Source organism: Dasypus novemcinctus, chromosome 7 (genome assembly GCF_030445035.2).
Source record: "Dasypus novemcinctus isolate mDasNov1 chromosome 7, mDasNov1.1.hap2, whole genome shotgun sequence".
Lineage (NCBI taxonomy): Eukaryota > Metazoa > Chordata > Mammalia > Cingulata > Dasypodidae > Dasypus > Dasypus novemcinctus.
The window spans coordinates 38,345,406-38,371,239 of NC_080679.1; the positions used below are offsets into that span (position 1 = coordinate 38,345,406).

At 40.8% G+C, this 25,834-nt stretch overlaps 1 protein-coding gene across 4 annotated transcripts in view; it reads right to left on the reverse strand.

Moving 5' to 3' along the window:
• ADAM23 (ADAM metallopeptidase domain 23) overlaps positions 1-17,346 on the reverse strand; it is a 173,997-nt gene extending 156,651 nt beyond the window's left edge. For 2 of the 4 annotated variants that reach the window (XM_058300286.2, XM_058300287.2), the window contains exons 1-2: positions 16,203-16,852; positions 14,831-15,048 (exon numbers count right to left, since the gene is read on the reverse strand). In XM_058300286.2, coding sequence (XP_058156269.1) covers positions 14,831-15,048; positions 16,203-16,416 — 432 coding nt within the window. In that variant the 5' untranslated portion in view covers positions 16,417-16,852. Of the gene's footprint in view, positions 1-14,830; positions 15,049-16,202 lie in introns of all 4 variants that reach the window. The other 2 variants (XM_058300285.2, XM_058300284.1) reach the window with 2 other exon arrangements.
• Between the last annotated feature and the right edge of the window lie 8,488 nt (positions 17,347-25,834).

Sequence of the window (25,834 nt, forward strand, 5' to 3'; positions counted from 1 at the left end):
GTGAACATCTTACAGGGCAATTATTCTGCCTACCACAACTCTTCTCCTTTCCTAACCTACTCACCCCCCAAATCATCAGCCATCTGGAGGTGCTACCTCCAAAATATATTCCAAATATATCTTCTTACCTTCAATTGCTCTGCTACTATCCTAGTCCAAGCCATACCATCTCAGCCCTAGACACCTGTGAGTGCCCTCTAAGTGGTCTCCTTGCTTCCACTCTTGCCCCTCTATAGTCCATCATCCACAAAACTGCCAGAATTGTCTTTTATTCAAAATACAAGATTTTATTCAAAAATACAAGTTTATAGTATTGTCCTGTTTAAAACCCATCAGTGGCCTCCTACTATAACCAGAACAAAATCTTAATAGGTTCTTCATCTTACTTAAAAGGAATGAACCTAAAAAAAGATTTTTAAATACATATTTCCTCTTTTTTTAAGATAAGAAGAATCACTTCATTTTTTTTTAATTACGTCTTTTTTTTTTAAGATACATAGATCATTAAAAAAGGTTATATTAAAAAAAATAAGAGGTTCTCATATACTCCATCCCCACTCCTCCCACATCAACTACCATTTTTGCATTTGGTGAATACATTTTGGAGCACAGCTGCACCACACAGATTATAGTTTACATTGTACTTTACACTCTCCCCCAGTATATTCAGTGGGTTATGGTAGGATATATAATGTCCAGCATCTGTCCCTGCAATATCATTCAGGACAACTCCAAGTCCCAAAAATGCCCCCACATCACACCTCTTCTTCCCTCTCCCTGCCCTCAGCAACTACCGTGGCCACTTTCTCCACATCAATGATACAATTTCTTCCATTGTTAGAGTCCCAATAGTTCTATAGTAGAATACCAGGAAGTCCACTCTAATCCATATTTTATTCCACTTCATTATCTTTTTAAAAAGGAAAAAGGAAATATGCAATTTTTCCTATACAAAGTTTCTCTCCCTTCTTCACCATCAGCCTTCCAGGGCCTTGTATCCTGCAGGAAGAACTCTTACCAAATTATCAAAGAGGATACTTCTATTCCAGCTCTTCTTCCTGGGTCTCCCCAGAGGCACATAACTGGAACATGACTGCTAAAAGCACCAGAAAATTCAAAACACGTAAGTAATAAAAAACCAGAGTTAGGGAAAGATAGGGAAGCGCACAATGAAGTTTGAAACATTCTTCATTCTTCATAGGCAGGCAAGAGACCATATCTAAGGTTGAGAAGATCTAAAAATAGGGCAGACAAAATTATTTCATGTTAAAAATAACTGGAAACAGAAATTTAACAGCCTTTCAGAAGTGACAGCGGAGGAGGCTTACTTTTCATTTTATGCCTTTCTGAACTCTGAATTTTTAGGCCATGTAAGTACATATATTAGAGTAACTACTAATTTTACATAAATATTTACACATCTGCACTCATTTTACACACGTAGGTGTACATGTTTATATGTGCAAATTGGTCATCAGTTTTCATCTACTATCATATTCCTTCCCTCTGGTTTCTAACACTGCTAACTCAGAACTCCCTCACCAGAAACTGTCTTTTCAAGGACTCCTTGGTGATAAATCAGGGAGGCACTATGACCCCACCAGCATCCTCTGTGCTGAAAACTGTTCCTTAGCACCTCCTCTGCCCAATCACCTGGTACCAACCACTTCTGGAGCCAGCTACTCTTCTCGCCTTCAATTAATAAATGTCCACCTTTAATAATTTCCACTCTCCTTCCAATATGCCCAAACAAACCTCAGAGGGCCAGTTATTCCACTGATACTTGGTATAATGAATGATTCCCACATTTTACCTGCTCAGATGAATACTTGGTCATCTCTTTTTAGAGGATATTTCACATAAATTAAGGGTTATAATGGACTGAACTCAAAAATCACCTGACGCTTATAAAAAACAGACACCCCCCCCCCCACCCCCCACCCCCCACGCCAATAAAGACCTACTAACTCAAATCTTCTCAGCAACCTCCCCAGGTGATTCCAACACACACTGAAGTGTGTGATCCCCAAATCTAACACAACTTCCTTATTTCTAAAATAAGGAAATTTAAATCCAGAAAAGTAAGTGACCTGCCCAAAATAACCCAGCCATGATGCAACCAATTAATTATTCTAAGAGCAGGCTATCTCCCTTTAAAAGGGACCTATCAGAAAAAACAAGCAAATATTGAACTGTTCATCCTTCTTCCCCCTGAACTTATTCTCCATTCGTTTTGGTCATCTAACGATTAGCAAATCTCAGCTTCCTGCACAACACCTCCAAATACTCCCCTTTGAGCAACTTTCCTTTGAGAACTTCAACTTGTACTCATCTCTCTGCAATCATCCTCTCTCCACAAAGTCCAAAAGTTGCAGCACAATCTGCTTCCTTTAGCCCTGACCTAAGAGCCCCCCTCTGAAAATTTTGTGAAGACTCCTGTCACCACTATCAACTTTCTCTTCTTTGGTCTCAAGCAATTTCCTGAACTAGCAAGAAGTAAGAAAGCACACTTTTCATGGAAATAAAATCAATCCTTCTATAGCAATAATACTTCCCTTGTTTAACCCACTGTTCAGAAGCATCATCTGTATTTCTGAGGCAAATAGGAAAGCATAACCTTTTCAGAGGCCATTAGAAAATCCTGAACATGTTATAAGGTTGATAAATGTTTAGGGGTTATTTTTATTTGTTACAATAAAAAAATACTTATCCATTTTAATTGCATGTTGGTCTATGAAATGAAATACAGAAAATCAAAATTTTAATTTAAAATGTGAATGGAGCAAGATGCGTGTCTGGTTTTTAAAAAAATCCTCAGTGAAAGGGATGTTAAATCTTATGCATCTAAGTTAAGTGTTTGAATACACAAAAAGAGCACTTCCTGCTATCCAGCAGTAACAACCAGCAATAGTTTCATTTTCTTCAGCAACTATATTATGTTTTTGGGGGGAAAAAAATCACCCTGAGTACGATGGGAAGTCCCTGGAGCTTGCTGAGCTGAGGTGTAACTGATGTGATCTAGGACTTAAAAGACAGCTCTGCCTGATGCGCATAAAAGGGACTGAGTCAGAGCAATGGAGGCAAGACAAAAGCAGGGACACGAGTAAAGAAGACATTTTAATCATGCAAGCAGGAGGTGATGGTGTTTAGACCAGGTTGGCAGCAATGGAGGTAATGAGAAGCTGTCAGATCCTAGACAGCTTTTGAAGGTAGAGCTAACAAGACTTGATGGCTCGAAGTGGCACCTGAGAGAAAGAGAAGAGTAAAGGTACTTGGCCTGAACAAATGGCACTAGCTGGGAAGAACATGGGGAGGGCAGGTTGGGATAGGAGATGTTAAAATCAAGAGTTCCATTTTGGACATGTTAAATGTGAGGTGCCTGTTAGGCATCCAAGCAGAGATACCATACATATAGTTGGATATGTAAATCGGGGTATCAAGAGACCAGGCCCTGTGTGTAAAGAACTAAGATAATCGAATGTTGTATCACAAGTAAGTGTTTCATACAAATAAGTCAAATGAGTTCATCAACTTTTTAACAAGTTAGTTTTGAAAAGGAAATCCAAGAACTCTACAAAACTAAAATGGAAAGACAATTTAAGATCTGATAGGCAGACAAGAGAGTTTATAAATATACCGTTTGGGTAATAATCCTAAAATGGATCAATAGTTCTTAAAAGGATTACTGTCCCCAACTAAAACAATAAAAAGAAAAAACAGAGAGAGAATTAAGTAGAAAAGAAGTACAGTTAACTATTTCAATAAAATGTCTTACACACCACTGCAAAGCCAAAAATAACAAGATGACATCATCTCAGCATCCCATTGATACTAAAGGGAACAAATGATTGAATTTACACAGCCTAACAGTGATAAATGCCTCTGACTACATTCTACAGGGATGGGAGTCAATTACATTGCAAGGGGCAGCTCACAGTAATTAACAAGGTATTTAAACAGAGTTCACTAACTGTTTTTAACAGTAATTTACAAGAGGAGGGGAATCAGTGTATGAACTCTTCTTGGTTAAGATGATTTAGATGTGAAGCCCAATATTTTACCTCCTGGTCATAACATGTTCAATTTTACCCAGTGTCTACAAAAACCACAACTGTATTTCTGATAATTTTACTCTAATAATTTTTTTCTGGTTGAGAAGTCAACATACTACGCTAATTGTCATGGTGTTACAATTGTTGCATTTAATTTGAAAGCCAGAAAACTACCAATGGTGGAGGAAAGTACTTATTGGATTTTGTTTTGAGTTTTTTTTCTGGTAGTGGCAGGAAAGAGGTGCATGGATGTTTAACTGGGACATTATCTCAGGGAAATTTATAGTAAAAGTATTGGGTGCAACACCATACCCTCCTTGGCAATTTAACTGCACAAAGAAAACAGTTCATATCGCGATTAGTAATGGAAGTAAATGTAGCATTGATGTGGAGAAAATGGCCGCGGTAGCTGCTGAGGGTAGGGAGTGGGAAGAAGAGATGTGATGTGGGGGTATTTACTGGACATTGTATGTCCTCCCATGGCCCACTGGGTGGACTGGGGGAGAGTGTAAACTATAATGTGAACCATTGACCATGTGGTGCAGCAGTGCTCAGAGATGTATTCACCAAGTGCAATGAATGTCCAATGACAATGGAGAAAGCTGTTGTTATGGGAGGAGGGAGTGAGGAGGGTGCGGGGTACATGGGGACCTCATATTTTTTTAATGTAACTTTAAAAATAAATAAAGACATAAGAAAAAAAAAGAAAACAGTTCACCTTAATGCCTGTTTCACCAAAATGCCTGTTTTCTAAGCCCGCCCTGGAGTATCCTGATTATTTGTGAAGGTTTAGGGGAAACTCCTCAACTTGCCCAGATATGCACACCATGTTTACATACTAACTTGGTAAGAGGATTGCAGTCTCTAAGACATCACGCCACATTCTCAAGTATTCACTTCTTCATAAGTAGAACTAGTGTCCACTTCCACCTGCAGTAAATCAATCAAGTTTGTTCATCCACGGCCATAAAACCAGGAAGATTCAGAGACTGATCCTTTCCAAAACTGTTTCCTCAGCCAAAGCTCGCTTTCTTTCTTTTTTCTTAAAACAAATGCTTTATTCCTTAAAAGAACAGTTCTCACCTTAGAGTCCATAGTCCACTTGTCAATAATTAATCAGTAACATTTACTGAGGACTGCCTATGTCCTTAGCTCAGTGCCAACTACTTAACATGCATGATCCTACTTACAACTGGCACAACCCTCTGGGTTATCGCTAAGGAAGCTGGGGCTCAGAGAGGCTAAGAAACTTGTCCAAGTCAACAGAGCTGATAATTGCATATCTGTTGGACCCCATGATCCTTGACCCCCAGTCATTCTTCCTCCACTAGACAGCAATGGAAGTAGTAAGAGAAGTCAAAGAGGAATTTTTGACCTTTTAAACAGCCTAGCACAGATATTTATTCCACAAATGGTTATACTGGATCACTAAGATGCCAATCCCTGGTTTTGAGTGGAAATAAGACCATGTCATTGTAGAAACACTGGTTATCACACACTGCCAAGTTTAAATTGGGTATTATGTCATTTCTTTAATTAGCAAACATAGAGGCTAAATTAGCCAATTCTTCTTAAACTCAGCTTGTTTTGAAATTCTATTTCCTCAAGCTGCAGACTACCACATTAGAGAACATTTTCCAAAATAAGAAAAAGAAAAAGCCATTCCTGGAATGATTCAAATGTCTAACTTTGAAAATCTCACCTTTATTCAATAAATAAGAAGAAAAATATGATAGAGAAAAAAGAAAATTAAAGATTAATAAGAAAAGGTAAACAGATAAGCCAAATGTTAATTTTAAATAAAGTTATTTATCTGGAGTACTATAGCGAGGGGGAAAAAAAGACAAACCAACTGGTTAGTAGAGGAAGCCAAACATGGTAAGAGTGTGTGTGTACACATGATATAATTAGTTCACAGTCCTTGTCATCAAAAGTGATGGTATCTAAAAGGCATACAAATGGGAAGCAGACAAGGCTCAACTGATAGAGCATCTGCCTACCATAGAGAGGGTCCAGGGTTCAATGCCCAGGGCCTCCTGACCCGTGTGGTAAACTGGCCCACACGCAGCGCTGTCACATGCAAGGAGTGCCATACCAGGCAGGGGCATCCCCACGTAGGGATGCCCCACGCACAAGGTGTGCGCCCCACAAGGAGAGCCACCCTGCATAAGAAAAGCACAGCCTGCCCAGGGGTGGTACCACGCACACGGAGAGCTAAGGCAGCAAGATGATGCAATAAAAAAGAGATACAGAACTATTGTGGTTAATAATCGAGAAAATGTGGCATTGGTGTGGAAAAAGTGGCCATGGTGGCTGCTGGGTGCGGGGAATAGGAGGAAGAGATGAGATGTGGAGGCATTTTCAGGACTTGGAGTTGTCCTGGGTGGTGCTCCAGGGACAATTGCCGGACATTGTATGTCCTTCCATGGCCCACTGGATGGAACATGGGAGAGTGTAGGCTATGGTGTGGACCACAGGCCATGGGGTGCAGCGATGCCCAGAGATGTACTGACCAGATGCAACGGATGTGTCATGATGATGGGGGAAAGTGTTACTGTGGGAGGAGTGGTGGGGTGGGGATGGTGGGGATGAATGGGGACCTCACATTTTTTTAATGTAATATTTTTTAAAAAATGAATAAATTGAGTAGAATTTGAAAAAAAAAAAAAAGAGATGCAGTTTCCCAGTGTCCCTTGATAATGCAAGCGGACACAGAAGAATGCACAGCGAATGGGCACAGAGAACAGACAATGAGGGGAAGGGGAAAGAAATAAATCTTTAAAAATAAATAAATAAATAAATAAGGCATACAAATGTTCAACATTTAACCCACAGAAATGTGATTAAAAAGAACAAGGTTGGAAGCCTACAGACCAAGGTTCTGGTCATTCTTGTCATGCCAAGAATTCCCAAGACCTGGAGCAATTTACCTGACCTATTTAAGCTTAGTTTCCTCAGAAACAATCATCATTCTGGGAGTTATACTATGAAGACCAAGTGAGATTATAGTGCCTTCGATAAAACTGATTAGATTTAGTACAAAGGCAATCCATTTTATTTGTTCTCACACCAATGCATTAGAGAACTAAATTTAAAATTGATTTAATGCATTCTACTTATCTTAAAAAAGAAAAGAGCAAGGAGACACATGAGGGGAGGGTCCTTCCTAAGCCTTGATTGTTTTATAGGAGTCCATCTGTAATACAACTATTATGTCTATGGTACTAACAGGTCTGTTTACAATTAAAGGACAGCATGAAGCACCCAATAACCTGATCCAAACTACAACTTGATTCAGCAAATTCTTGAATTTCCAAACTAAGGAAAGGAAAAACTGGAAAAGGTAATCAAACTTAATTTCTCTGTGGCTCTGGGATATCATGCCTCTAGCTGTGCTTAGATTTGACTACTTTTAAAATAAGTCTGTAGCCCTACAGAGGACAGACAGAGGTGGTCCAGGAGCCTGGGATGATGACCTTGTTCCCACTTCCCACCTAGCATTAAAAATGTGCCGAAAAATCTGAGGTGGAAACTCTCTTGCAGACAAGCAAAAAGTAAATATTCCCCATATGAATGGAGATCAAAGCTAAAGATCAATATAGTCACTAGTCATAGAGCCCTATGTATACTTCTGATTATGCACTGGTTAGTTTGAACTTAACTACTCTCTAATTAGTACGTATCAGTAGAGAAGACCTGCTTGAACTTCCATCCTTTCATTTCTAAATAAAACATTTAGAGAATAGAGTTAAGATAGATCTTACAAATAAATATCTTTCAAAGTAAAATTGGAATTAGAGCTCAAATTCATTAATTTGTAATAGTCAGAAGAGGAAATTAGCCTCTGCCCACTCTTTAGCCAGAAAAGACACCTATATAATAAAATCTTATTATGAAATGTCAGCTAATTCACAGGTCTAGCTCTGTTCCAGTCTGGGAACCCTATGATGGATAATAGCCCCTTGTATTAATCAATGAAAGCAAAAACTTTACCAAAATTTACCATGAATGAACTTGATTTTTTTTAACTTCTCATTATTCTGAATAAAATACAACTGGTTCTACTCTTTTAATCGTATTCCTAGCAATAAATTTTATTAGAATCATATTGAATTTATATAAATTCTAAACACAAAGATTCCCTTGTAAAATTGCAAAGCTCAGACACTCAGTGGATTACAAATGAATGAATTACATGAATGAATAAGTCTTTTATAAGTTTAAAGGGTAGCCATAGCACTTGTCAATTGAATACTTCGTGTGAATAAAGCCTTATGATTATGTACATTCCTGAGAATATAATATTTTCTTTCAAAAAAATGTATACTCTAGGAGCAATTAATTACTCAGATCTTAAAGAAGAAGATGACAGGATCATCTAAAGCAAGAATTTAACAGAATTTTGGATTTATCCATCAGCCTGAGAACACACTACCATAGACCGGTTCTGGCCATTTACCACAAGGATTTTCCATAACCAGACCCACAGTCTGGACAGATATGAATGAACTCATCCAGACAAAATGAACTCCTGCTGTGGACCAACCTGTGGGTAAACAGGCCTGGAAAAAAGGCTGACAGGACAAGGGTATAGCAAGAGCAGGTATTCAAAAGGAAAGGAGCAGCTGTTCTCCAGAGCAGTGCACAGCCTCTGCTTCGCTCCACAAGTAAAATTCAACTAGCTGAATTATGCTTGTTGAGTGTGGATAAAGGGAGTCACGTGATGAAATAAGTGTTCCATGAGGATTAATCTGTCAGCAGTGGGACTGATGGATTGACAGTGAGAGCGACAAGAGGCAATGACAGGAACACAGTGCAGAGAGAGGAGGAGGGATGGATTCAAGGAAGAAACGTCAAGACTTAATGAGCGACTATTTATAGGAAGGAGATGAAGGGAGAAGAGTCAAAGATGACTCCAAGGCTCACTCCTGGCTGAGAAAACCATGGAACCGCTGAGAACAATGGGAAAGACGGGAAGGGCAGCTCTCTCCGACTGCCCTCACATGGGGTAATGCCACCAACCCTGGGCTATGCCATTGTGTGGAGGCTTCCAATTATTTTTGACAGGCTGCTGGCTATAGAGAACAGGACAGTGACCAATCTGTTAACAAAATCTGAGAATAAATAGAGATAAAACGATACTAGTAGTTACATAGTTAGCAGGAATGAGTCAACCCCTAAGAAGAAAGAGCAAAAAAACAATTAAGAATTCATGCTGAAGCAAGTCTTCTCAATAGCACAGTTCAGCCCTGAACTGCAGGAGAGCGTAGTGGAAGCCAAACCAATCAGGCTAAAATGATCAAAAATGGTGTAGACTTTATGGGAGAGAAGAGTTAGAGAACAGAGTTGAAACAAACCACCCAGGAACTGGGGAGAAAAGGAAAAGGCAACAAGGAGTGGGGGTATGGCAGTAAACAGGGCACACCCACCCTATCTACAGAGAAGTGTTCTCTTAACATCAGATTGGTTATTTCCACCCAAGAATACAGACCCAGAGTTGCCCAGTCTTCTGATTCTTCAAGAGAAATCATCCCATCCACCACCCTCTATTTTATCTTCTTCAAACACTCATCGATACCTGAAATCTTTGTGTTGTTTGTTGTTGCTATTAACACGTTCAAGGCCGTCTCCTCCCACTAGAAGGTAAGCTCCCTGAAGAGCCATAGAACTGGGCACTCAATCAATACTTAATCAATAGGTGCTACCTCCAGACTTCTCAGGACTTACTGTTTAATATGGAATAAATCCAAACCTCTTATCTCTTCACAATCTTCACAACCTTTCACATTCACCTTCTGCCACGGCCCACACACTCCATCCTCTTTCCAGTGTGGACTGTGAAAAGGTAAGACCTGGGTTCAAATCCGACTGTACCACTTACCAGCTGTTTCTCCTTGAAGACACTAACCATAAATCTCAACTGCTATATCTATAAGCACCAACACCTCTGGAGGATCTAGGTGGTATTTTTTTAAATTATAACACTAACGCTCAGTTCTTAAACATTTCCCACATTTGGGTTTCCCCTTCTTGCACTCACCACAAAGAACACTGCTCGTTCCCAGCAGACCAAGCTCTTCTACAAGGAGCCTTTGTCCTACTGGCACTGCATGAACGACGCTCTTGCTGCCTCCTGTGCAAACATATCTCCTTGCTCTTTAGGGCCAACATTCTTGTTCCCTTCTCTATGAGGCTTCTTTTGACTTCCTTGACAAAGGTTACTCTCTCCTTTAGGTACCCACAGCATTAGTTCTTACAACTACTACCTGCACTGCCATGAACCATGTCACTAGCTGCCTTGTTTCTGACACTTTACCAAGCGACAAGCAAGGGGAGGGACTCTTCAAAGAGTAACTCTGAAGAGTGTTACTCTTCATGATTTCTTCCCTGACTCTAGCACAGAGCCTAATTCAAAACAGATATTCAATATATGTTTGCTGGATCAAACAAAGCTGAATGCCTAACAGATGTAAATCAAAATTCTTGGGAACTATATGAGTAGCTGCTTCTTGATACTTGAGCAACTGATCCAGAACTATGACACCAAACGATCAGTTCTTGATTAGCCCCATTAACGGTGTGTGGCAGTACAGGGATGATCTAAGAATTATTAATGAGATATTTCACCATTTTAGGTCACATACATTAGCACAGTAAGTGCTTATGCAGTGCTAAAACCTCAAGACCAAAATTATCTCTTCTACAGTGCTAAAAATACTTAGTGGTATCTTGAGCATTCAATCATTGATTTGTTTAGCAGATATTTTCTGAAGGCTTACTATATACTGGATATTACAAGTAAAACCATGTGAGCCTTAATTTTATATTCTACAATTGTGAATGTCTATTTAGGAAAACATGGGAAAGCTGTTGAGGCCAATACACAAGTTTGTATTATCATATAACCTAATAAAATAGGTGCTGCTCTACCAAACCTGAGAAACAACCCTGTGACAAGTCAGACTTATCAAATAACAAAATTCACATAGATGAGTAAGGAAGAAGCAGGGCAGATTTCACAATATATGCCTTAAGATTTTATAAACAATTCTTTAGCTGAAACCTGTGCTTATTAAGGAAACTTCCAGGAGGGAACTTTTTCCCCATGTTCCATAGTCTGGAATTTCTATGAATTTTTAAAAATTAATTTTTGAAAATAAGGTCCATAAAAGTATATGCTATAGAATTCTAAAAGAGTGTGATAACATCCATGGGTTAGACACTCAAACCCCTTCTCCCAAGCTCCTCTTTCTGTTGTCCCATGCCCAAGAACAATGAGCAGCTGGCTTCTGGCCAGTCAAGGAAGGAGAAACCAGTCTTATCCTGGAGTAGAGTGGGAAGAAAAAATCATCACCTAGATCTACTCACTTAAACTTCTCTCTCTCTCTTCTCTCAAAGGGCAAACATGGGGAGATGGGGGAGTGGGGAGCACACTGAGACTGAGCCATATACAGGCAGACTTCACCTTCCCCAGACCCTGTGCTAGGCAAGGGAATAGTATACCTCTCCTATCCCTTTCCAATGAAAGAGAAACGAATCCTAAGGAAATAGGATACAAGACAAGTAATTTTTGACTAAAGGAAAGTTTTAATAAAAGTTTCCTTAACTTTCCTGAGAGCAGACTCAGAGAATTATCTATGAATGAATGAATGAATCTAAAGTGTTTCTTCCCTTTTCTAAGTGTACGGCCCATTTTATTAATATGTTGCATCAATTGTCAATAAAATGCTTATGTTTAATCATTGATACACACCAAAAATCAAAGAACATAACAGTGTAGATCTGAGCTGGCCATATTCCCTGTCTGCTCCAGACCTACTTTGTATATACCTGCTAATAGTGCCTACTTTCACTCTCAAAAATGGCAGCGCTTGGACAATAAGCAATACATGACCCCATTTTAGATAAAAATATTTCTAAATAAATTTTGAAAAAGCAAACTTGAAGGTTTTCAGAGACACTGATATGTATAGCGGTGCTCTGTACAATCTGTGCTTAAACCCACCAAGTTTTAAAGAGTCAAACATTTTAACTTTCACAACTGTAAAGTAATAAGGATTCATCAATACAGAATACTTTATGAAAGTTCTTCCAACATAAATGCAGAGCTCTGCCTTGCATCCTATATCTGTGACTTTCCTCTCTACCTCCATCCCCATTCTAGGGATCCAGGAGAGTGACAGAATGATTCAGCATTTCTAAAGCTTTCATTAAGATGTGCTTGAATGCAATGAAATCAGGGGGAGAAAAAAGGTACATAGTACACAGTTATTAAAATCAAAACTTTATAATGGAAAAAATGATGAAAATTTATGCTTTCGCTCTTGTTGAAACATTTGTAAAATGGCTGAACTGGCACATGTCTCTTATCACTATCATTAAGCAAGTCATCCTGAGAAGATAACAGCAGGAAGTACATCAAACATTTTTTCAACCAGTTTAAGAGAGATGCTTAAAAACACAAGTAAATGGGAAATCATAGAACACAGACAGACATTTGGGAAGCCACCAAATAAGAACACTGTTATGCCTCTATAGTAGCATTCTTTGGAATCTTGTTTATCTCATTTTCTGTGTCTCATGGAGGACAGATGATGCTTTTTTCCATCCTTGAACCTCGTATCTTTTATCTTTCAATCCCTAGCACTCTTCTTTGCACATGAGAAAATGTGCAACAAAAGTTTGTTGAAGTAAACTAATGAGAAAAGAAGAAAAGTGCTTTCAAATATCTTTTCTGTATAAATATTATAGTGTCTACCTACAGAAGAAAGAAAACACCTTGGAGAGTGAGGATGGGAAGGTAGAACCACTCCAACATCAAGTAGGTGTGTCATAATGAGAAATCTATTTCTCTACATGAGTGATGGATGACATTTTAACAGTCTTTATTATCACAGAAAGTCAGATATATTATAGTCAAATCACATTCCATCCAACAAAACACACAAGGAAAGCTAGACTATAAGGCAGGCATTAGTCATAGCTTCCAACATCTGAATTATAAAGAAGTTCCACTGATATCTTTTTTGAGCCTCAGCTCAGGAAAGCTTGGGCATTTTTTTAAAATAGATTTTGAGGTGGTTTTTTTTTCTTTCTTTCTTTCTTTCTTTCTCCAGCACTCTATGCAAAGGCACTGGAGTTTGAGAACCAGCCACTTAACCTCAGAAGGCCTCATTAATTAGGAAAGCCATAAAATGGTTCTCACTGCATTTTATCAAGAAGGCCTTGAATTTCTCTTCCTTAAAGACACCACCCACTTTCCTATCAATAAGACAAATGGGTAGACAGGATCTAGGAGTCAGTCCATTAAGATCCATAGCGGCTTATGGGGAAAAGGGCTGTGAAAAGAAACCATTGATCTTAGCTGGTGTGGAAACCAGCCAGCCACTTCACAATAATGTGAAACAAAGCTAACTTCTCTGGTAATAGGAAATATGAAAGAAGCATTTTCTCTGAGCCTGACTTGTTAAAAATAATAAAAATTCAATATTCAGACCTCCTGAATTTTATATTAAACTTTATAACCTTGGCAAAATCATCTAAAAGCCTTCATTTTCTATTTTTCTAACTGTAAAATGGGGATAAGTACTATTACCATTTACCTGTCTTTTAGAAAACTAATTTTTAAAATTATGTAATTCACAGATAACTTTTCTTAAATCTAGATGTTTAGACAGTTACTGCTCTTCTCAACTAAACGGGTAAGTTCAAAATGCATTATGTGACATACAGATTCTATTTCCATTCCTGATGAAGAACAGAGGATCTGAATAGCCCACTGTGTAAATCTGCTCAGGATCCAATATATTAAATTCAAATAAAGAATAGCAAGCAGGAAAAAAGTTCTTTACACTCTGTATTAAGCACCTTCAACTTCCAGAATGCCTTTTTAAAAATCAGTGACACTTTTTGAACCAACCTGAAAATAAAGTAAATGCTCACAATCAAAGCAGATTAAGTCTTGAAGGATTAAGCCAACAAAAACTGATTTCTATATTATGTGAATAATTTGTTTCTATTCACCACAATTTTTTTTTGAGGTTTTTTGAACCCAGGGCCTCAAATGTAGGAAGCTGGCGCTCATCCACTGAGCCACATCAGCTTCCCTGAGTTGATTTGTTGTTTGTTTTTAATTTTTTCAGGAGGCACCAGGAACCAAACCTGGGACCTCCCATGTGGGAGGCAAGCGTGCAACATCTTGAGCCACATCCGCTCCAACCATAATCTTTTAAAATGTCAAATTGTTTATCTACTGAAAATATAATTTTAAAAGTTTCCTACTAATCAATTAAAGAAAAAGGTTGCCTCAATTTAAACATTCCATTTCTAAGTGAACAACTGATGGGGAAACTGCAGCCAAGTAGCCTCTCACAACAACCTGAAGTATGCAGACTAAAGCAGTTTCTCTATCATTGGGGGTAGAATACTGCAACCTTACATAAATCTTCACAGAAACAAGTCAAGACCATAAACATTCACTTAACTATTGTTCAGTGTCCAATATACCTGAAAGAAACATGTATCACGTTTCAGCTGCTAAAATTATAAAGCAATAAGGAAATTCCAATTCCAGTTTTGAATTAGAGAAGAGAAACAAACAGCAATCCTATTCCAGCAGATACCAGCTTAATTCCCTCTAGTTTCTCCCCAATCACAACATTAATTGCTTTCCTAATAAAGTGCTGCAGTACAATTTGTGAAATCACATCCTGGCAGAAAATCAAATCAAAGGAAACTCTTCATGGCAACTACTTTTGCATACCCGGCCCTCTGCCTACCTTGTTATGTTTCTGCTGGTGTCTGGTCTTTGTGTCAAGAATATGGTAGGGACTTTCCGAGTCTTGGTTAATGTAATATATGAGTCTTGAAGGCAGTGTGATTTCTTTCTGCATTGCACTGCTGTAACTGATATTACTGCTGCTATTCTGTTGCAATGTATTGTCTTCATCTGCCAGGACTCCCAAATTTTTTTCTGCAGTTTCATTCCAATGCGGAGCTGATGGAGGGAGAAAGCACATACACAAACACACACACACATACTCCATAAATATATAAGTACTAAAATGCATTTTTCCAGCAACTGCAAAAACAAAGTTTTCCACTAATAGCTAAGAAGTGGCGGCACAGTAAAGCAAGTAAGTTCATTGCAACAGTGAAATGGCCTGGGTAGATTAACACAACCTAATAAGTATTGTACAATAATGTACTATTTTTGTTTTATTTTGTTTTATATGCACATTTTCTACTCCTAAGGGAGGAGAGGGGAGGCAAATGAATTTGAAAGAAGTCACTAAATGCACATGCTGGGGGTTCTGGCCCTCATCTTCACTCCTCTGAGACTACAGACGCTCAACTGTACTCTGCCTAGCTGTACCCAAGCTCAGAGCTAGGAATGCTCCTAAGATTACTAAGTACTGAATCCATGGTCATGGACTGCTAATTGATTCTTTTAACATAAAGGACAAATCCCTTTTCTCTTAACTTTGAAATGAGCAAAAATCCTTTGCCATAGAAGGATGCAAATGCTGGCAGCTTTCCAATTTCCTGTTTTTTCTCCTGCCTATGTCAGCTTTCAGCTTTCAGCGATTTCCAATCATCAATGTATTAAACATTGCATTAGAAAACATATTAACTGTTCATTATAATGACACGTATTTTTGAGAAATCACAACCAAAGGTGTATCTCTCCGAAATATCAAGTATTCCTAACCCACCTCAATTCCAACAGCAATGACTAAAATCTGTAGGTAATTTTAGTCAACAACCCATTACCACTATTCTCATCACATTCCTGCATTCACATCAAGACTCCACCGCGCCAGCACTTTGCGCCCTAGCTGCATTTCCCATGCACGGGTTTCCCCTCAGCCAAGTTGTGAAGAGATCGCTGAGGGTCCCCGGATCCACTAAATAGCTTCCAGTGGTACCAACGGAAACTGGAATGGGTTTTCACTGAATGCAACAGAAATGGACTTCAAAAGTGAACTGGAACGAACGGGGGTTTGGGAATGAGAGGAGTGAATTGGGAGGCAGAGGCACCGACAGGCCGAACCCGAGACATGTCCCAGGCGCACGGACCTGCGTGCCCTTCGCTTTCCTCTGCAAGGCCCCGCCGGGAAAGCAATGCAAAGGGCACGGGGCCATACCCACCGCTGGCTGCAGCAGTCCCCCAAACGCGGGGCCGGGACGAGGAGACGAGAGGAGGCAGCAGGAGAAGAACGAGGAGCAGGCGGCAGGGCGGCGCGCGGACCAGGGCGCGGGTAGGCGCCGGGCCGGCGGGGCCGCCGCAGGGGACGCAGGAGGCGCCGGGGAGGCTGCAGCCCGCCAAAGGCGACCGCCGGGAGCTGCTGCCTGGCGGCTTCATGGCTCATAGCTCCCGGGCGCCGCTCGGTGTGGCCGGCGGGAGTGACCGGCTGGGCTGCAGGGCGCCCGACCAGCGCGGGACGCCGGGCGCGCGGGGAAGCTGCGGGCGGAGCCGGTCACGCCGACTCGGCGGGCATGGTGCTGCCGCGGGCTCGGGCTCGGGCTCGGGCTCGGGCTCGGGCTCGGGCTGCGGCCCCTCCCCTGCTCGCCGCTCAGCCCTTCCCGGGGCGGGGCGCCGAAGAGGCCAGGGGTCCTCGCCGCTCCGGCAACTCGGAGCCTCCCTAGCTGCTGCTGCTTCCCCGCCGCGGGTGCGGCCGCTCCTGCAACTGCGGGGGCGACTGCCGGGCTCAGGATGCTGAGGCAGCGCGCGGGAGCGAGCGGCGGCGGGAGCGCGCGGCTCGAGCGGGCGCCTCGCCCCCGAGAGCGCGCCCGAGCGCGGCTTCAGGTCCTGATGCTGATGCTGATGCTGTTGCCTGGCAGGGGACGCACTGCGCATGCTTTATAGTGGGGGATCGAAAATAAAAGCAGCAGAGTGATGCAGCATCCCCGGCAGCATCAAAGGTGTTGGTGGCACCTCCAAAAGTGGGGGCGCGGGAGGGGGAAGCGGGAAGTCAGGGATGAGTCAGAGGGGGGAGAGCATGGGGGGGTGCCTCCAAGACAGAGACGGTTGATCTGAAGACAGTCCTCAACCAGAGAAGTCGACCTGTCTTTTCCCCAACCACAGATCTCACACGCATCCTCCTGTTCCAACCCCCACCTGCTCAGGAGAAACTAAGACCAAGTATTTTCTTCTTAATCCTTTCCTTTATTCCTTCCTGCAAATAAATATAAGAGATTGCATTGGGGAAGGTAAAAATAGCTCCGCTCTTCATTCGGCGCACGGCGGCGGCTGGCACGCGGGCTGAGGAACCACGGTCGCGCGACGCTGGCTGGCTGGCGCGCTGCCGCCGAGGGCCCCGCGGGCGGCCACTTCTGCGCAGGAATCCCCGGCGCCCGGGCGCCCCGCTCTGGCCCCGGTCCTCCCTGCGTGTTCCTGGGGGCTTTGCGGAAATCATATGAAAACCAGAAGGCTTTTGCTCAGAAGTTCAGAAAGTGTGACTGGGCGTATTAGAGAAGACTTAGAAATTCTGGCGGCAAAGAAATGCGAAGATTAGAAACCTGGCATGTGGCTGCCACCTTGGGAACGCGCCGTTTGTCAACCATGGGGGTGGGCACGTGATTGGTTGGTCATAGTTCAAATTTTGAGATTCAGTCCTGACTTCTGCAGAGAAAAGGTGGGGTGGAGGGGCTTCTTGTTTTATAAAAAAATGTATATTTAAACCCAAGGTTCCTGATTTAGGTAGGTTAGCAGCCACTAAATTTGACCGCTTCAAATTAGGGCCTGTGGCGTATTTCTGCCCCAAAACTCCATGGTGCGTGCATTCATTTATTCACCCTCTCAACGACAATCTGAATAATAACATGATATTATCAATCCATTATTTATATTTAAAATGTGGATAACAATATTTACTTGAAGGATCAAGAAATTGATTAAAAGAAAAACTGTGAGTCTAAAGCACTTTAGCCATGACAGGACTCAGTGCTAGCCATCTTCTCTGTTCCTATTTAACAAAGAGCAATGAGGGAGGGGAAAAGACAAAGACAGACATTCACAGAGACACCAGAGGCCTAAAAGCACAGAGCTGTTAAGGAATTTATCACTAACATTAGCTCTTCCTCCCTGTATCAGAGCTAGGATATTAATTTATCTCACATCTGTTAATGTAAATTTGTAATTAATGCCATCTCCACCATATGAGGGCAGAGACAGTTTTCCTTTTTGTTCTCAGTTGTGTCCCCAGGACTCAGTGCAGTGTTTCTGGCACAGAGCAGGCACTCAGAAAGTGTGTGGTGAATGAATGCATGAGTGGGTGCTACACACAAGCAGGAGTCACATTTGAGATAGGCTGGTGAACACTCCCACCTTCCTGTAGTTCCTACTTGCTAGTGTCACATTTAATGCAAGCATGTCCTGCCCAGACTCACCCAATTAATATCCAATTTAATATACATCCTGAAAAAGGGCCTGGGAGGTAGGAGGCCAGAAAAGATGTCTACAAATAATGGAAAGGGAGAAGGAAATGAAAGAAAAAAGATGTCCAGTTGCAAAGTTGTTTGCACGGCATCTCTTGCAATTTGAATGACAATCTCTCAAAGCCTATTCCAATAAATAAGGAGTTCCAATGACTGAACACATACTAGATATAAGCCACTTTTCCATGCACTTGGGGTGAAGAATGAGGATTTGATTTATTTTCTAATAAGAGGGAGGGATGGGGTTTACAAAGGGGGATGTTATACACTCTAATAAAAAAAACTGCAGTTATTTACAGAATTTTAATGTTTACAGACATTGTTGGAGGCAAGATAATATATCAGTAACAGATAGAAAGTTGGAAAGAGTAAATTACTTTGAAAATCTACTGCAAGTTTGATCCTTAAACCATATTCTTTAGTTTCAGGCTGCTAAAAAAATTATACAGTGGGTTGACTTAAACAATGGAAATTTATTGGCTCACAGTTTGGGGGCTAGGAGCAGTTTAAAATGGAGGCATTAGCAAAGCTACTGTGGCTCTCTGGGACTGGCTGCCCGCAATCATTGGTCCTTGGCTTTTTTGTTACATGGCAATGCAAATGCGGCATCTTCTTTCTCTTCTGGGTTGCTTTGACTTTTGGCATCTGGCTGTTCTCCATGGTTTCTGTCTCCATCTGACTTTTCACTCTGCTTATAAAGCATTCCAATAAACCAGATTAAAGCCCAAACTGATTCAGTTGGACTGCAACTTAACTGATGTGTACCAAGACCAAGAACATGTCCAAACTGGGGTATGCAATTCAATCCACACCATATATTTAAGAGCAGGCTACAAAACCAAATCAAATATTCTTTAACCAGTCAATTTGTTGGATTTAGTAATATACTCCTTAAGTAGTTTGGAATTTCTATTGTTATAATTTGCTGTTAAATATTCTCTTCTGTGTTCTCAGACTATTTAGTACCTTTCTTAATCACTTGCCACCTATTTCTTTGCTTTATATTCATTTATGTGCATAAGATCTCTCCTTTATCATAAAATACAGAGAGCAAGGCGGCATCTCAGTGAATCCACAGAGCCTAGTACAGTACCTGGAATAGAGTCAGCATTTATGTGTTGAGTAGAGGAGGCACTCACAGGCAGGAGAAGGGGGGATTCGGCAAGCTGAACTGGAATGAAGAAAAGAATGTCTCAGAAGCATGAGTGCTGGGATAGTTCTGGTTACATAAGTTTGCTGAATCCCAAGGGCATCAGGGGATCACTGGAGTGACCTTATCAAAGTGGTCGATGGTGGAAAACTGCTGCAGTTGTAGGTGAGGGCAGCTTCCCAGAAGTACTGTGGGAAGGAAATTGCACTAAGCAATTTGGACACTAAGTGAACACAATAAAGGGTGGATACAAGTGATGTCTGGAAAAGGTAGCTGTATCATTCACAAAAATGCTTCCGTTAGTCTCGTAAGGGAGGACTTCAGAAGGCCTCCCTGTGTCATGGCCTGTTTCAGAACTGACCTCACTTTGAACCTGGGGAGAAATCTGCACCTGGATAGGAGCAAGCACAGGGTAGGAGTAGATGTATTAGATTCAGAAAGTATCTACGTCAACAAGACGGAACTTCTTGTTAGAAGGTAGAAGAAAGGGTCCCAAAAGAGGGCCTTTCAGGGTGAAAGCAGGTGAAAAAGGAGGGCAGTGGAGCAAAGCAGATTCACAGGAGCAAATAGAATGGAATAATCATATCACCCATGGTCAAACACGGGAGTTCAAACTGAGGAGAGGTCTAGGGGAGTGAGAACAATAGGGCAAAGAGGCAGTAGCTCTGGCTCAGGAACAGCTTCAAGAGAGCTCACTGGGGACAGATTCCATTACAGGTTCTGCTAGTGGAGGTTTCTCAACTCTTTTTAGAATGTCTGTAAAGACTGATTTTACAAGTGAAAATTAACACTTTTAAGGAAAGAAGAGGAGTCATTTCTTGGTGAAAGGGAAAAATAGGCTCAATTACTGGTACTTTCCAATAGTTCAGGGGTCAGCTAGCAATTTCTGTAAAGGGCCAGATTGTAAATATTTTAGATTTTGTGGCCCATATGTCTCTGTCATATAGTCTTCTTTGCTTGGATTTTTTTAAAATTGCAACCCTTTTAAAATGTAAAAATCATGTGGCCTGCAGGCCCTAGTTTGCCCACCTACCATTTCTAACAACAACTAGATACATGATAGGTAATAGACAAATTCATTAGATAGATAGATAGATAGATAGATAGATAGATAGATAGATAGATAGATAGATAGATAGATAGACAATCTTAAGGTAAAATTATTCACCAACCACATAATCTTCTATGCTTGTCAGCAGATAAAGTAAAGGAAATTTGTGCAACAATATCCATGGCTTTAGTTCCAGAAAAGTTTGCTTTTCATTGTAGTTTAGCTATTCATTTAACCAATAAGTAGCCACTAGAGTCTTAATAGATATTCATCACTTGAGGGGATTCCTAAGGAAAAAAAGCTTTCCTCCTTTTAGAGTTAATTCCCAGACTTAGATAATGGGGGAGATATCAGAAATCATTCACCAAAAAAACACAGATGCTGGAAAAATGCAGACTACACTTTTGTTTTGCCAAAATGTATTTTCTGGTGAGCAGAAAGATGTTGAATTGATGATACAGCTGTGACAGGTCGGAGGATGGAGTAGCACACACACGGAGAGCCCTTCCTGGAGCTGGTCACATCTGGGATCTGCCTGTGTTCCTCAAACTCAGTCCTGAAGAGGCACTGTGGGGCAGCAGGTACACACTCCATACACACTCAGCAGAAGTGCATTCTTTGTTATAGCCAAACTCCAAGCTGGAAAATAAGATTGCAAATCTATGTTATATATACTACAGCTCATTGTGAATGATAGACCACATTGGAACAAGGTTCAGAAATCAAGACATGTCTTATTCCAACACTATTGAGGGGGAAAGTATTCATTATAGAACTGTAGTGGTAAGAGACATTCTTAATAAATCTAGCCAAGTAATCGAACAGATAAAAATGTATCCAAGTGTCAAACTATGAAAATATCTGAAGGAAGGCAATTACTGCAGAAATTTTAAATTAAGTTCTTTTTTTGAAAAATTTATTTTGAAAGAAGCTTTAGATTACATAAATGTTACATCGGAAAAATTAACTTCTTAAAGGGCATTTAAATTAAATGAGGATTAGTTAGGAATTCCTGACAGAATTGGATAAATTTGAAAATCAGTTGCTTTTTTTCTTCCCAGTACAAAACCATTAGGTTCATTTAGCTCACCGTCTGGTGCATTTACAAAACGTGTGGCTCAAAGGGATAAAAGAGCATGTGACAATTTGTGGCAATCCTGTGTGCTCTGCAAAACTTGGGAGAATTGTGTTTATTAGGAATAATCACTAAGTAACTCATAATTAGTAAGCCCTCGCTGGGTCACAGAAGCAACATTAGGAGGTTCTGCAGAAGGAAGTATGCTTGTGTTTGTGTGACTGTCTCACAGACATCTAAATTACCACATGCTAATTTGCAGGGGGGTGAGGGGGGGACTTCAACTACTTTTAGAGACAGCAACTGAATTTTATCTGAAAAGGTTAGTACTCCAGCCATAAGATCAATGTGCTAATGTTAATCCCTCTATTTGCATAATAACAGTAGCTAAACAGAGCTAAGGCTGTTCTAATAATTACTGTGCCTTTATATAGTGCAAAGTGCTTTGATTTATATTATTTGATTTGATCCTTAAAGCAGATTGAATTATGTATCCCAACAAAGACATATTCTCAATCTTAATCCATACTCCTGTAGATGTAAACCATTTATAAATAGGACCTTTTGAAGATGTTATTTTGAGTTAAGGTGGACCAAATGAATTAAGGTGGACCTTAATCTGTATCACTGGAGTCCTTTATAAGCAAAAGAAAATCTGACACAGTCAGAGAAAGTTGCAGAAGGAAGACAAGGACCTAATCCAGCGACAAGAGGCAGAGATGCAAGCCAAGGAACCCCAAGGATTGCAGCAAGCCAGCCCCAGAATGACATTGACCTGGGAGAAAGCATAGCCTTGCCAAGGCCTTGACTTAAGACTTCTGGCCTCTAAAACAGTGAGCCAATGAATTCTTGCTCTTTAAGCGATCCCATTGAGTGGTATTCATCAAAGCAGCCCCAGAAAACAGATACAATCCTCAACCCTGCAACCAAGAGAAGGCAGTTACTATTCATGTTTTGAGGAACACTATTTTGAATGTTAGGATACTGTTTTAGGCGCAAGGAGTACGCCCTGTAAGGGGAGCCGCCCAGCGTGAAAGAAAGTGCAGCCTGCCCAGGAATGGTGCCCCACACACGGAGATCTGACACAACAAGATGACGCAACAAAAAGAAACACAGATTCCTGGTGCCCCTGATAAGGATAGAAGCGGTCACAGAAGAACACACAGTGAATGGGCACAGAGAGAACTGGGGGGAGAGGGGAGAAAAATAAAATTTAAAAACATAAAGCTTTAAAAAAAAAAGGCTGCTGGGAACAACATATCAGGAATGTGGTAACTTTTATAACGGGAATATATTGTTAAAAGCTTACAGATCTGAGGCTGTGAACATATGCAAATCAAGGCATCATCAGAGATGCTCTCACTGCAGTTTGGCTGCTGGTGATCCTGGACTCCTGTCTAAGATGGCAAGGCACATGGAAGCATCTCTTTCTCTTCCAGGTCTCGTTACTTCAGCTTCTGGCTGCACCATCTGTGGGTTCCTTTCTCCCAGGTTCCTCTCTGAGCTCCTAGGTTCCTTCTGTTCGTCTCTGTGGCTTTTTCTCTCTGTATCTGCATCTCCTCTCTCCAATTTATAAAGGACTCCAGCAAGAGGATCAAGACCTCCCTGGGTCATGCCTCACTGGAGTTCTCCCATCACAGGTCCCCCAACTGAATCCAGTCCAATCAAAGGACCCCACACCCACAGGAATGGAACAGCTTCAAGAACATGAACTATGGAAAACGGACTTTGGCCCAGTGGTTAGGGCGTCCGTCTACCATATGGGAGGTCCGCGGTTCAAACCCCTGGCCTCCTTGACCCGTGTGGGGCTGGCCCATGCGCAGTGCTGATGCGCGCAAGGAGTGCCGTGCCACGCAAGGGTGTCCCCTGCGTGGGGGAGCCCCACGCGCAAGGAGTGCGCCCGTGAGGAAAGCCGCCCAGCGTGAAAAGAAAGAGCAGCCTGCCCAGGAATGGCGCCGCCCACACTTCCCGTGCCGCTGACGACAATAGAAGCGGACAAAGAAACAAGACGCAGCAAACAGACACCAAGAACAGACAACCAGGGGAGGGGGGGAAATTAAATAAATAAATAAATCTTTAAAAAAAAAAAAAAAAAAATGAACTATTCTGGGAGTCACAAAAAACTTCCAGCTGTCACAGATACTGAGGCTCCCAAGGTTTTGCAGGGATTCTTAACCCTGATTGCACATTCAAATCACCCAGAGAGCTTTATCAACCCACCACAGCCTGAGTATTTAGATCTTCAGGAAAGCAGCCCAACATCAGTTGCTTTTTTGATAACAGCCCCAAAACAAAGCACCTAAAATGATCACCTTAAAGAAATGGTAATGTTTTGAAATCATGGTGATACTTTGCTATAAATATAATTTAAAACCTTATTTTTGTCTGTATTTAAAACCTCTGACACATTGATCCATACAAAGAACTGTTCTAAATTATGTTCCTAATTTCACATTAAAGATTTTTTAACATGGCCGTTCTATACAATTACTTGTATAACTGCAAAACAAAACCTAATTATGGTCCGGACATTTATTTCTTACATTGAAAACCGTTCCACAGGAAGGGACCAAGATCCTCAATTAACAGAGAATTTACTTTTTTCTAGATTATAAATTAACACAGTGACCCATTAAATTTAGTTTAAAATAATTATTATAATTAGCAGCATCTATTAACCTACTTCTATCAAATAATAACGTTCACTTTGTTCAACATATTAAAATGCTTTTATTTCTAAAGATATAACTATGAAAGATTAAACCCTGGTCAGCAGCCATTAAATATTTTTATTCTGTTGTTGTTCTAAGGCAAAAAGAAGAGCCAACATTTGGATGGCTCCTTAGATCATACAACATGCCTGTTCACACCTTATGGTATTTAGTACATTGGAGCATGTAGATCAAAGCTGACCTAATAGTATTTTTCTATCAGATTATCATGGGATTAGACCATGAGTTCTTCACCTTTTTTGTTCCACATACCCCTTTGCCAGTCAGGTGAAAACCATAGGCCCCTTACTAAGTCCACACTCTACTGTGTATTATTTAATAAATATATCACACCTGCACCAACACATCCCTACAAGAATAAAGTTTTTTCAATTTCAATTCAAGCTTGCAGACCCCTGGTTAAGAACCCCTGGATTAGACTCTTTGTGTCATGGATAATGACTTGGCTTAGAGACAAGAAACAAATGATAGAGCCAAATAATTACTTCTCCAGAAGGAAAAGAATAAAATCTAGGATTCTCTAGAGTCCAGTTCTAAAACTTTGTATTTGCTATTTTGATAAATTATCTGTGGTAACTATTGCACTCTGAAATGCCCTCTCTTGCAGGAAACATTTAAGTCCTGCCACATAATAAAATGTTTGGGTCAACTGGGATAAGCTATAAACAGATGTTCTGATGCGACGTGGCATAGCCCAATTGATAAATGAGTTCCATATGAGCAGGTAAGTTTTGGAAATAGTAATCTAAATTATTTGTATATTTAAATAGCCGTACATCCCACCTTCAAACATCACTGCACACATCAAGTATTATCCAAATTATGACTGGTAATAATACACACACACACATAAACAAACATACACCTACTCAACTCCAATAGGAGAAATAGAGTGTGGGGTCAATATTAGCTGTTCCTTGAATAAAGCATCTTCATCTAAAAGTGTCAACCAAACAATGTTTGTAACCTAATAAATACTATCAAAATTACACCAAACTCTGATGTATAATCACTGTAAAGGAATTGGACACAATCCAGAAAAAAAGCATTTTAAATGACCAAGCTGCTGCCAGATGAGAACAACCTAAAAAGATAAGAACCATACCCCTTGGCAAGACAAAGAAAAAGAATGAGCCTATTTTCAAAGGCTTTAAAATCGTGAGCAGTGTGGATAAGGTGAACATAACCATCCAAATCCTGGAATACTTTAATGAAAGCGCAGCACGAAGTTCATTTGTAGTGGAGCCCACTTGCGCAAACTTCCTTACTCAGAGATCATCCCACCTCTGACAACACTCAGAAGAGAAGGTCTCCATGGCCACATGCATGCCAAAT